Below are 14,234 nucleotides of genomic sequence, written 5' to 3' on the forward strand. Positions count from 1 at the left end.
AACACACACCTCACTCCCCTTCTTGGCTTCCATGGCAACCCCCACAGGAACCTTTCCCCAATAGAATCTTTCCCCCTCTGGTATATAAAGCTTTTTTGAGGCCTTGCTCACAATTCATTCTGTGGCAGCACAATGACCAAACGATATACTGTATGTGAGGCTCTTGATCATATCTTTGATCATGACACTGGTGAAAAGGAGATAGTCCTTGTTAAACTTAGACACAAAGTAGTCTGTGATAAATAGGACAATATGTTTCATCTGAGTATTTGCTATAGTCAATATAAACCATACATTATGCATTTGTTTTTACTCAAAAACGAGTTGTATGAGCTCAGGTCAATGAGGCCTACAGGCCATACATAGCAAATAGAAGTTCAAAACTTATAATGTTCACAAGAACTTAAGTTGATAAAAAGATCTAACACAACATTAGGTGGTAATATATGTATTATTATGGACTTATAATCAGCTATAATGGGTCAGTCATTTTGGACTGGGAACAGAATTAATTAACATGAAACTAACACAACAGTAGGGTTAATGTAGGAGAATAAAACACATTAGATCTGGTAAAAGATAATACAAAGAAAAATATGATTACATTTTTTTTTGGTCCCATTAACTTTTAAATGCAAGAGAAAGGCCATAATGTCTATTCCAGGTTAGGTGCAATTTAGATTTTGGCCACCAGATAGCAGCAGTGTATGTGCAAAGTCAATTAACATTTGGATTTCTGTTCAAGATGTTGTATCAAGACTGCCCAAATGTACATAATTTCTTTATTAATACATTTTCAAGTTCACAACTTTGTTTTCTTTCCCTGTAACAGCTACTGTATCTTGGACAGTGCAGTTAGATTAACACGAATTTAAACTTTCTGCCCATATCAGATATGTCTATGTCCTGGGATATTGTATTTTTACTTACAACCTCATGCTAATCACATTAGCCTACATTAGCTCAACCTTCCCGCGGGGGGGGGGGGGGTGGGGACCGATCCTAAAGAAGTTACAATTATTTATTAGACTTTTTCAAATGAAGATGTTCCAATGGTCTGCATCAGTGGCTTGTAGGCTTTACGTGGAAGCCAGGATAAGTTAAATGTGCTTATATTCACTAACGGTCAATCACTGTGAGATCGGCAGTTATTTGCTTGGCAATCACCGGCTGACACCTGGCACCTACTACCATACCCCGTTCCAAGGCAGTTAAATCTTGTCTTTTCCATTCACCTTCTGAATGACACACATACACAATCCATGTCTTAAATGTTTCAAGGCTTAAAAATCCTTCTTTAACCACTCTCCTCCCCATTAACAAGTGACATCAATAGGGGTCATAGCTTTCACCTGGAGTCACCTGGTCAGTCTATGTCATAGAAAGAGCAGGAGTCCTTAATGTTTTGTATACTCAGAGTATATAGTCATCGTGAATCATTGTGTATTTATTCCTTGTGCTATTATCTTTCCATTTATTCCTTGTGTTATTATTTGTCTATTTATTTTATTTTATAATTCTTTCTACCAATTTTCTAGCTTTCTTCTCTGCATTGTTGGGAAGGGCATGTAAGTAAACCTTTCAGCCGTTGTTCACAAAGCTCGTCAGAAATACAAGCTGATAGTATTTCATCCTCATAAAATAATCTGAACTGAAATCTTATCAGAAACATATTGGGTTGTTTTCACAGCTTACTATTTCCTTACAACAGGTCAAACTGATGTCATTTGTATATTTTTGCACGTCATTTTTTTGTTTTGTAATTGCATTTTCTTTCCTCCGAAAAAAAGTGAAAATGACAGAAAACTTAACCAATGTCCACTGTCCTCTACACCCCAAAGAAATTCAACCACTTCCACTCCCACCATTTTCTGTCTGTGCTCCAGCTCCCTCTGATCTCATCCACAACATGGTCAATACACATTCAAACACAACCAAGAACACACACCTTGTAGAAACACAGATATTTCCCACAAAAAGACAAACACACTGAGTAGTTTAAAACAACTGACACAACACACAACACACAACAAGGAGAGGAAGGTCATGTTTTTGGGGACGTTCTTCCACAGAGTCTTCATACACATCACTGTATCTTGGCAGCCCCTACACACACACACAAACACACAGACACACACACACACACACACACACACACACACACATACACAAACTCTTAATAACGTTGATAGCACGTAGCAAGCCTAACATTAATATAGCAGTAGGTGAATTAATAACAGATTAATTAATAAATAGTAGATGAACAAAAATACGTTTGCTGTACATTTGGCCAATGAAAGACTTTTCACATTTAACCCCACCAACTTGTGACAACCAAAATATGAAGTTGTTGCTTTTAATATGCGAAACATAATAATAATAATAACAAAAACAAACACTTTCTTTATTTTAAAATATTTTAATAAAGTCAATTTGTTATTCTGTTTTCTGAAAAAAAATGAGATAACAAAAATCCAGTAATTTTTCGTTTTTGAAAAACCGCAGCAAAAACGAAAGACTGACCATTTTCACTTTTCTGACGTTACTGTTTTACATTGGAAATGCATTGGCCACGATATACACCACTACAGCCTCAAATATCTCTCAGCAGGATCACTGAAGAGAGAAGAAATCAGAGAGGGTGAGTGTTGGTTTGTGCTGTGTAGCCTATTCATTGTGTTGTTTTTAATTAACCTATGCTAAGTGTGTGTCTCTTGTACTGTTCAAATGGCCAAGTGTCCCTTTAAATCCACAAGTCCTCTGTCCTGCTACAGAACCTTGCTGCATAGGAATTCATGTTTTGCCAACTTGCCAGAGAGAAGGTGCTTCTTATGAATAAGATATATGTATGCAACACACAGATGCTTTTAATATCGCCGATTGATTTAATATGCTTCAAGTGAAGGATTATTATAAGAGGCATAGAAGAGTGAAGTTTATAGGGAAGGCGACCAACAAACGGTGTGTTTTTATTGTGAAACAATGAATGGCTTGACAGGGAGCTTTTGTTTGCATTAAATCCGATCACCATCCCTCTCAAACACCCCAAGGACCTCATTCATTTTTAAAATAGTTAAAAGAGGGACTGCCCAAACAACAAAATTCTTACCACCGTTTTCTGGCTGTTGTTGTAACCTCTTGTGAGGTTGTCTTCCGTTCAACCAGTGGAGGTGACAGAGGGGCACAGCAGCACGAGGGAGCGTCTTCCACCACCACTTGTTCTGTTGTATCTTTCTCCTCAAACCACAGCACAAATAACTTCTTCAAATGTCATTATTCACTGTAACAATGTGGCAGAATACCCCTGGGGTGTGTCTGACATTCAGCTAGCTTGTTACATAGACTGTGTGTGTGTGTGTGTGTGTGTGTGTGTGTGTGTGTGTGTGTGTGTGTGTGTGTGTGTGTGTGTGTGTGTGTGTGTGTGTGTGTGTGTGTGTGTGTGTGTGAAAATAATAATTTGGGGGTTTCTTATATTTGCCTGTTACACACGTGTGTAATGGAAGTGTTTATTGCATATTCCAACTCCCACCGAGACACCAGCAGGCCAATTAGGGTTAAGTGCTTTGCTCAAGGGCACAGCAACAGATTTATCACCTTGTCGGCTCCGATATTCAAACAAAGTGACCTTTTGGTTACTGTCCCAACACTCTAACCTCAAAGCTATGTGTGTGTGCGTGTGTGTGTGTGCAGCCTATGTGAGCGTGCCTGTCTGCTTGCATATGCGTGTTTCTCTGTGTGCTACTTGATAATGGTGATATTTGGTCTCATACGTTAGCTATGATTGGCTGTTGTGGCAACCCATTCTTTCACCAGACACCGTCAGAAGTGTTTTGTCTTTCTTTAGACAAGGGAAAGTGGTTGAATACTATTTGTGTTTGTTTAGGTGTGTGTGTGTGTGTGTGTGTGTGTGTGTGTGTGTGTGTGTGTGTGTGTAGGCCTGGCTCGCAGTCAGCGGTCCAATTCATTGTAAAGGTGTTCGATGGGGTTGAGGTCAGGGCTCTGTGCAGGCCAGTCAAGTTCTTCCACACCGATCTCGACAAACAATTTCTCTATGGACCTCGCTTTGTGCCTTGGGGCATTGTCATGCTGAAACAGGAAAGGACCTTCCCCAAACTGTTGATACGAATTTGGAAGCACAGAATTGTCTAGAATGTCATTGTATGCTGTAGTGTTAAGATTTCCCTTCACTGGAACTAAAGGGCCCGAACCATGAAAAACAGTCCACAATCATTATTCCTCATCCACTAAACATTACAGTTGGCACCATGCATTGGGGCAGGTAGCGTTCTCCTGACATCCACCAAACACATATTTGTCCATCTGACTGGCAGATGGTGAAGCGTGATTCATCACTCCAGAGAACGCGTTTCCACTGCTCCAGAGTCCAATGGCGGCGAGCTTTACACGACTCCAGCCGACGCTTGGCATTGCGCATGGTGATCTTAGGCTTGTGTGCAGCTGCTCGGCCATGGAAACCCGTTTCATGAAGCTCCCGACAAAAAGATATTGTGCTGACGTTGCTTTCAGAGGCAGTTTGGAACTCAGTACTGAGTGTTGCAACCAAGAACAGATGATTTTAATGCGCTATGCGCTTCAGCACTCTGCGTTCCCATTCTGTGAGCTTGTGTGTCCTACCACTTCGTGGCTGAGCCGTTGTTGCTCCTAGATGTTTCCACGTCACAATAACAGCACTTACAGCTGACCGGGGCAGCTCTAGTAGGGCAGAAATTTGACAAACTGACTTGTTGAAATTGTGGCATCCTATGGCGGTCCCACGTTGAAAGTCACTGAGCTTTTCACTAAGGCCATTCTACTGCCAATGTTTGTCTACGGAGATTGCATATCTGTGAACTTGATTTTATACACCTGTCAGCAACGGGTTTGGCTGAAATAGCCAAATCCACTAATTTGAAGGGGTGTCCACGTACTTTTGTGTATGTATAGTGTATTTCAACTGCACAGGTAAGCTATTTCCACAGATACAGCAGCCATCTAGTTTGTGTTTTATTTAAAGTCCATGTAGATGTGGTATAGATATCCTGCCTGCCAGTTTTATTCATTCTGCCTCTAAGGTCATGTTAGACTTGACTATCTGTCTGGTCAGTGTAGACCTAATTAATCCAGGATTTATCCACTATCACAACAAGCAATCACCCTCTCTAATTTTAGACATGAATATGTTCCGCCCTTTCAGCTGAGTAATCTGTTGTAGGAGAAGAGGAAGGCAAATGTGGTAGGTGTGTGTGCACGGCTGTCTAGTGTTGAATGAGTCAGAGGGAGATATTTGATCACCCCCCCCCCCCCCCCCCCCCTCTCACTGTGCACCCCCTCACACACTCTTATCCTGATATCAGCTGAATTCATCGTGTCATTAATAGCTGTCGGCCTCCCTCACTCCCTCCCTCCTTCTCTCTCCACTCCCTCTGCCCTAGTTGTTCTGTGCTTGTTGAAGCCGGTGACTATCTTTGGAAAATCTTGAATGCTTCAACAATCTAATGGATATGTAACTATATCAATCATCTCCTGTTATTACTGAGTGATAGCGTGTGTTTGTGTGACTGTGTATATTTCTGTTTTGACTGTGTATATTTCCATTGTGACTGTGTATATTTCTGTTGACCTCCACATCCTTCTGTCTGTTTTCACCTCTCCAGACCTGAACGTGTTACCATGGTGACCACTCACACACACATCACCCTGTCACTCCTGCTGTTCCACATTCTCCCGGCCACAACGACTCAGGTTGATGACCTCATCGATGACGTCATTGTCGCCACGAACCGTGGCAGAGTCCGGGGCACTCGGCTTCCCGTGCCAGGTGGTGGATATGTCAGGGCATTCCTGGGAATTCCATATGGGAACCCCCCCATTGGGGAACTGCGTTTTCGCCCTCCTCAGCCTGCAGATGGATGGACAGGGGTACTACACGCCACACGCTACCCCAACTCCTGCCTCCAACCCCAGGATACATTATTTCCTGGTAGGGATATGATATCAAAATGATGACATAGACCTGTATAGTAAACTGGCATAGATTACATGAATGTACAATATATGTTTGTGTGCCTTAAAACCTGTTGATGTTAGTGACAGTCTACAGTCATTGAGCACGGTTACATGCACGTAATAATCTGATTATTGTGGATAATCAGATTAATATAATAGTTAGATTAAAAGATTTACATGGTTTTCAAGAAGAACGATCTCCCTAATAATCCTGTTGACATGGACACATCTGAAATCAGTCTACCTGATGGATTCTGATAAATTCAGAAAATCGCCAGTCAAAATAAACGTTCTACCACAGCGAACATGTTATTTTTGGGAAGCATGTTTGATTCTGAGTTCAGTCATATACAATTTGTATGTGAAAACTACTTCTAAGATGCGTACATACAGTTGTTCCGAACTCACTTCACTCACGCTAAAGAGGGAGGCTCTCGGCTGGTGCTGGCACATGCACAGATCAAACACACTGCTGGAACACTGATTAAGTTATTTACATGTCATAATAATTCAAAGATTGCTGAGAAAACCAGGTGTTTTTATCAGCTTATGCTTACTTACATTTTGACCTTATGTCGATTTAAGATAAACAGAGTAATGTGTTTACATGACTATTGCATAATCTGGCTACGGCCATAATCAGTTTAATATACAATTATTACTATGCATGTTGTCGTGGATATTGTAAAATAAGGATCTGAGACAAAGTCAAACCAAGATCATTTTTTTCTGAGCTCAGAGTGAATAACAGGACATTATAATGGGACAGTTTCACACAGTTTCACAAGGTTAGTCACATACTCAGTTATGTGGACGCATACAATTAAAAAGTTGTAACATTTAACATTACATTTGGTCTTGGATTCGTTACCAGTTTTAAACACATATTGCAGCAACATTTTAGCATGAGAACAAGAAACAGAATCAGTACAGTGACTAAAACAATGGCTAGACACAGTTGCATGATCCACCCTCCAAACGCGGAGACTATGGACAGTCAGGCTGTCTTTCCCACACAACCTTTACCTATAATACACAAGGTGGCCACCAGAAAAACCACAGTAGGGATAGGGGGATTACTACTATTACCAGGATGTGAATAAACATCACAGAGTTTGAGGGCTTTATACATCTTTTAAAATGTCATGTTGTCTGGTCTCTTTTGGGGATAGGTGATAAAGTGCAGGAATGACATCACACTTAGGGTGTGATTCACTCCCAGATGGACCCCCATATATGAAACTCCCTTGTTTCCCCCTTGAGGAGCAAACCCACAGACCCAGCATGACCTCTCACCAACTGTTGCTTTAGCCACCAAGTTGGCTCTACTCAGAAAGAAATTGGGCTGTTGTTGGGCTGGGGGGGGGGGGGGGGTTCCTTCAATGCCCTCCACTACCACTTCTAACTTCTGGGCCTATACTCCAGGTCTGCATCCGTTCCTTAGGCTCGGGACCTTCTTCTACAATGACCATCTACTTCTGGGCCACTACTCCGGGCCGGCGTCGGTCCCTTTGGCTCAAGACCTTGTCGTGGAAATTCGAACCGTAAAGAGAAGAGAGACTATAGATTCTTCAAACAACAACTTTATTGTAAGATTTGCAAAAAAATGGAGCGGATAACAATCGCTGGAGTCCAACGAAGACATTTGGCTCTCAGCTTTCATGAGAAACTACAACCTCTTTGTTTTACGTGACAGTTAGCAGATGTGTGGAAACAGGGGCGGAACATAGTGTAAAAGGTGATCTGTTCCTTCCTGAAAGTTTCCTCACAGCTAAGTTCCTGCAGATTGTGAGAACAGGATGTCACATGCTGCGGTTGCACCCAAACGGCTCCTATCTGTACGCCAAGACTTATGACTAAGTCACACAAGACAAGTTTGTATCAGTAAAAAAAACACGAACAAATAACAATAGACAATTCTCTGTGTAATTTTCCCCGCAACATTTTTCCATCAGTAGGGTCTCTTGCCCAGGCAGAGTCTTTCTCAATTCATCATCATCGGTTTGTGGAGTGTGTTCTTCTGGCATCTTACCAATAGAGAAGCTGAGTCATTGCTGCTAAGACACACAAACACAGACAGACAGAAAAGAAAACGGTGCAACGCAGCCATCATACCGCTCATGAAGGAGAGGCTTTCTGTCTTAGAGAGATGAACGTACTTTGGTGCGAAAAGTGCAAATCAATCCCAGAACAACAGCAAAGGAACTTGTGAAGATTCTGGAAGAAAACAGGTACATAATTATCTATATCCACAGTAAAACGTGTCCTATGTCGACATAACCTGATAGGCCGCTCAGCAGGGAAGAAGACACTGCTCCAAAACCGCCATAATAAAGCCAGACTAAAGTTTGCAACTGCACGTGGGGACAAAGATCATACTTTTTGGAGAAATGTCCTCTGGTCTGATGAAACAAAAATAGAACTGTTTGGCCATAATGACCATCATTATGTTTTGAGGGAAAAGGGGGAGGCTTGCAAGCCGAGGAACACCATCCCAACCGTGAAGCACGGGGGTGGCAGCATCATGTTGTGGTGGTGATTTGCTGCAGGAGGGACTGGTGCGCTTCACAAAATAGATGGCATCATGAGGAGGGGAAATGTGGATATATTGAAGCAACATCTCAAGACATCAGTCAGGAAGTTAAAGCTTGGTCACAAATGGGTCTTCCAAATGGACATTGACCCCAAGCATACTTCCAAAGTTGTGGCAAAATGGCATAAAGACAACAGGGTCAAGGTATTGGAGTGGCCATCACATAACCCTGACCTCCATCCTGTAGACAAGTTGTGGGCAGAGCTGAAAAAGTGTGTGCGAGCGAGGAGGCCTACTAACCGACTCAGTTACACCAGCTCTGTCAGGAGGAATGGGCCAAAATTCACCCAACTTATTGTGGGAAGCTTGTGGAAAGCTACCCGAAATGTTTGACCCAATTTAAACAATTTAAAGGCAATGCTACCAAATACTAATTGAGTGTATGTAAACTTCTGACCCACTGGGAATGTGATGAAAGAAATAAAGGCTGAAATAAATCATTCTCTCTACTACTATTCTGACATTTCACATTCTTAAAATAAAGTGGTGATCTTAACTGACCTAATGACAGGGAATTTTTACTATAATTACATTTCAGGAATTGAGTTTAAATGTTTTTGACAAAGGTGTATTTAAACTTCCGACTTCAACTGTATATACATTTACAATATATATATTTACACTTTTATTTAACTAGGCAAGTCAGTTAAGAACAAATATTTTTTTACAAAGACGGCCGACCCTGGCCAAACCCTGCCCTAACCCGGACGACGCTGGGCCAATTGTGGGCTGCCCTATGGGACTCCAGATCACGACTAGTTGTGATACAGCCCGGGACCAAACCAGGGTCTGTAGTGACACACCTTAAACTGCTGTGCCACTTGGGAGCCCTCACATGATCACCTACATGTTTCACACGACCTAGACACCCTATTGACTTTCATAGGGAAGATAGAGAACACAGTTTCACAACAATCTTGATAAGAATGAGATTGGGCAAGGACCACAAAGCCCCTATTCTCAACATCCCAATAATGGATAGGCCAAGCTACAATCCAGTGGGATTTCTGATAACCTCCCTCTCGGAAGACACAAAAAGATAAGGTTTCCTTGGGAGGAACCCTACCTAGACTCACTGGATTCTTACAAATATTTAATTCGTTTCAGAAACCACCTGCAGGATGAGCAGTGCACCCTCCCCTCACTTTGTGGTCTACTCACAGTTTAGGGGCAGCTCTCTGTCTCTCCTTCTTGCCTTTACGAATCATAATTTGACCTAATGATAAATTATCCAACCTAAATTTAGAATGACAGTCCTTAGTGTTTCACGTTGGTTCTATCACTTTAATTTAAGACCCTCAACTTAGCACACACCGATACTGGCAGAATGTTCATTTATAGTGATATATAGTATATTCATATTTTATTTCTAGCATTACATTTTCTCATCACGGCCACCATTTGTGCTAATGACAGATTGGAATCTCAATGCATTCTTAGTCTAAATTACTATAAACTTCACAGGGTGCATACCTCCACAATCAACCTGATACACCAAATAAACCATTTTAGACAAGCCTAAATCAATTAAGGGTACGGTTTACCACCCCCCTCCTTCACGGTACTCATTCTTCGGGCGTGTCTTTACATTTTCTTCCTCAGACAGCTTTACAGTTCATCTTCCCAATGGCACCCATGTTCAAAGTGGATGGCTCTTCATAATGTCCCGTTTTCCCAAGCATATGAATCTCTCACCTGAGCCGCCTTTGTCCTTTACGGTCCATTATGTCTCGTCCATCCTCCTGCCAGTACACCGGCAGCATGAGATAAGTTTGTGTGAGATCTCTCTTCATGCTCACTCCACGACGACTCATGTCGCACTCCTGAGAGAAAAGGCTTTTGAGAAACGGCAGTTGATAGCTTCAACTTGATGATGTGTACAGGTTGCTGGTTCAGACTCAGGTCTCACGGTAGAAGGACAGGGCCATAGTGAATGCATTTTTTTATCCATTACTTCAGGCAGTTAGAGTTGAAGTTCACACTGTTCCCAGCAGAATTATCCCTTCCATGCATCTAGATACCATCTGTGGTCACCTTTGCCATAACCTTGAGAGAGGACAGAACAGAATAACAGTTTAGTGTAGGGCATTTCTGATTCAAGAAATCCAGACAAATGATTTACTGTATGACAAATGATAAATGATTCAACATTCTCAATACAGATTTCTAAGACAAATGTCAAAAAGAATAACAACACACCATTAAAACCATTTTTGCAAATGTGCTTATAGTCCCTTATCATATTGGCAACCTCACCGCAGAGTTACAGGGTCAGGGAGTTAGAGGGCTAATCCTTGGGAGAAATACTAACCATCCAGCAGACACAATTTGATGAGATTTGTTATTGAAGCAAAACAAAAACAAAGAAAATTTAACAAAACAATGAAAACATAACAAAATAACAACAGCAAGGTTGTTTTTACTCACTCTAGGTGGGTAAAACTTCAATCCATTTGGAGCAACTGTCAACCATTACCAACATATCTTTTTTTCCTTTTTACAGGCAGGCATGTGAGGAAAATCAATTAGAATTTTTCCCAAAGGGCCCCAGGGGACTGGTAATTGAAGTAACTGTCAACTATTACCAACATATATTGTTTTCCTTTTTGCAGGAAGGCATGTGAGGAAAATCTATTTTCATATTTACCAAAGCGCCCTAGGGGACTGTAACGCCCTGGCCATAGAGAGGGGTTTTTAGTTCTCTATTTTGGTTAGGCCAGGATGTTACATGGGTGGGCGTTCTATGTTTATTTTTCTATGTTGGTTTGTTTCTTTGGTTGGCCGTGTGTGGCTCTCAATCAGGAACAGCTATAGTTCATTGTTGCTGATTGGGAGTCATACATAGGCAACCTGTTTTTCCTTTGGGGTTTGTGGGTGATTGCTTTCTGTTTCGTTATGAGTACCTGACAGAACTGTCGGCTCTCGTTTTTTTTTTGTTTATTTGTATAGTGTTCTATTTTCGGTTTATTAAAATCTTGAATATGAATACACATCCTCCGCTGCACCTTGGTCTCATTGCGACGACAGTCATTACAAGGACTGGTAATTCCCCCCTTTGGACACTACTCACATCATGATTAATGCATCCCAAAAAAGCATGTTAAATCAAAATAACAAATCAAATTAGAATTACGACCTTTGATAACTCCAGTTTAACTCCAGTTTAACCCCTCTCTTTAACCTCTCGTCCCACCCTATTCAACAGCCAGTGAGAAATCAGAGCGCCAAATTTAAAACCACAAAATGTCATAATTCAAAGTTCTCAAACATAGGACTATTTTACACCATTTTATAGATATACTTCTCCTGAATCGAACCACTTTGTCCGATTTCCAAAAGGCTTTACAGCGAAAGCAAAACATTAGATTATGTTAGGAGAGTACATCGACACAATAACCACACAACCATTTTCTAAGCAACTAGCATGCATCACAAATACCCAAAACACAGCTAAATGAAGCACTAACCTTTGACGATCTTCATCAGATGACACTCCTAGGACATTATGTTATACAATACATGCATTTTTTTGTTTGATAAAGTTCATATTTATATCTAAAATCAGCATTTTACATCGGCGCGTGACGTTCAGAAAATATTTTCCCTCAAATACTGCTGGTGAATCAGCGCCACAATTTCCAAAAATACTTGTCATAAACGTTGATACAAAATTAAACTGTCATTCAAAGAATTATAGATGAACATCTCCTTTATGCAAACGCTATGAAAGATTTCAAAAAAGCTTCACGAGGAAAGCACTCTTTGCAATAATCTGAGTACTGAGCTCGGCTATAGAGATACACTAGGCTATAGAGATAGCCGCCATCTTGGAGTCATCTAAAATCATAATTTGCATTAGAAATATTCCCTTACCTTTGATGATCTTCATCAGAAGGCACTTCCAGGAATCCCAGGTCCACAACAAATGTTGTTTTGTTCAATAAAGTCCATAATTTATTTCCAAATAACTCCTTGTTGTTCACGCGTTCAGTAAGCTACTCCAAATGTAGAAAGCGCGCGGACGATGTCGCAACGAAAAGTTAAAAAAAGTTGTATTTACGTTCGTTCAAACATGTCAAACATTGTAAAACATCAATCTTTAGGGCCTTCAGAACGTGAAGATTCAGTAATATTTCAACCGGACGGTTCCTGTGTCTTGAAAAAGGTTTTGGAACGGGAGGATCCATCCTCATGAACGCGCGTCAAGAAGTGATGTCATTCTCTGGGTGACAAACTTCCCAGGCTTCTCATTCGGTCTCTGTTCATCGTAGACGCTTCAAACAACTTTCTAAAGACTGTTGACATCTAGTGGAAGCCTGGGGAAGTGCAAAATGAACCCTCACTCACAGTGTGTTTGATTGGCAATGACTTGAAAGGACTACAAGCACCAGAATTCTCACTTCCTGCTTTTTCTCAGGATTTTGCCTGCCATACGAGTTCTGCTGTACTCACAGACATCATTCAAACAGTTTTAGAAACTTCAGTGTTTTCTATCCAAATCCGAGTTGTAGGCCGTTTAATTTGGGTATGTTTTTCATCCGGCCGTGAAAATACTGCCCCCTACCATAGAGAAGTTAACCAATCTACATTGGATATTCACTGTTTGCTTCACACTCATTTTATTGGTTATTGATCTTATCATTTACATTCTAAGAAATAGCAATTCACAGGATCCACTATTCCTCCTGTCAAAAGGGTTAGTCATTCACCCTTATTCTCTCTTACATGTTCAACACCCCACTGTTCAGTATTCAACTTTCACTTCTCTATTTTCACTACCCGTATCTCTCAGGCGACATAGACATTTATCTTATGCCTACAAACAGTACTGTCAACTGGGCTCTCACTAGCCCTGCCAAGTCCACTCTCTGGGATTTAGGATCCTTGTCACTACTTTTACTTTCACTACAAATTAATTTAAATTGACTTGCTGAAATTTAGTGGGTTGTAAATTGACTTACTGAAATTCAGTGGGTTGTCGTGTTCAGATTTGTGAATGTGGTGTGTTCCCCCAGGCAGTCATCAGTGTAGGTCTGGTCAGGGCGGGTCCATGTCTTCTTTGGTTGGACAGGAATTTCTCTCACACAAACAGTGCCACCGGTGTCTCCTTCGCATACCTTCACTGATGCTCTCCCCATACACAATCCCACATCTAAGTTTGTGCCGCATTTTAAAATTGGTCCACAGGCATCACACTATGTGGTAGAGAATGCTACTTCTAGGAATGCACAATTCCTCTTCACTTAGCGCAAAGTGATTTACCCGCATCGACAATTTAAACATTTGCATTACAATGTAAACGTACTCAATGTTGTTTTGTAATCAAGTCATTAACTACAAGTACTTGACTCTGACTTCCTTACTCCCAGGGTTCCGTGGAGCTGAGATGTGGAACCCCAACACCAAGATGAGTGAAGACTGTCTCTACCTCAACATATGGACTCCTCCCCCTTTGTTTAAGACACATCCTAAACGTCCCAAGAGCTCCCCCCCTGGTTCCTCATTGGCTCCTGTCATGGTGTGGATATATGGGGGCGGGTTCACTACAGGCACCGCATCCCTAGACCTGTATGATGGACAATTCCTTAGCCAATCAGAAGGCGTCGTAGTGGTGTCTATGAACTACAGGTTGTCC

At 41.3% G+C, this 14,234-nt stretch overlaps 1 protein-coding gene across 2 annotated transcripts in view; it reads left to right on the forward strand.

The window, feature by feature from the left end:
- The first annotated feature begins 2,549 nt into the window (after positions 1–2,549).
- The window catches only part of LOC106613213 (cholinesterase), a 30,293-nt gene continuing 18,608 nt past the window's right edge, over positions 2,550–14,234 (forward strand). For both annotated transcript variants that reach the window (XM_014215253.3, XM_014215250.3), the window contains exons 1-3: positions 2,550–2,641; positions 5,655–5,980; positions 13,969–14,227. In XM_014215253.3, the coding sequence (XP_014070728.1) occupies positions 2,562–2,641; positions 5,655–5,980; positions 13,969–14,227 (665 nt within the window). In that variant the 5' untranslated portion in view covers positions 2,550–2,561. The remainder of the gene's footprint in view (positions 2,642–5,654; positions 5,981–13,968; positions 14,228–14,234) is intronic.

Source organism: Salmo salar, chromosome 09, assembly GCF_965601325.2.
Source record: "Salmo salar chromosome 09, fSalSal1, whole genome shotgun sequence".
Classification (NCBI taxonomy): domain Eukaryota; kingdom Metazoa; phylum Chordata; class Actinopteri; order Salmoniformes; family Salmonidae; genus Salmo; species Salmo salar.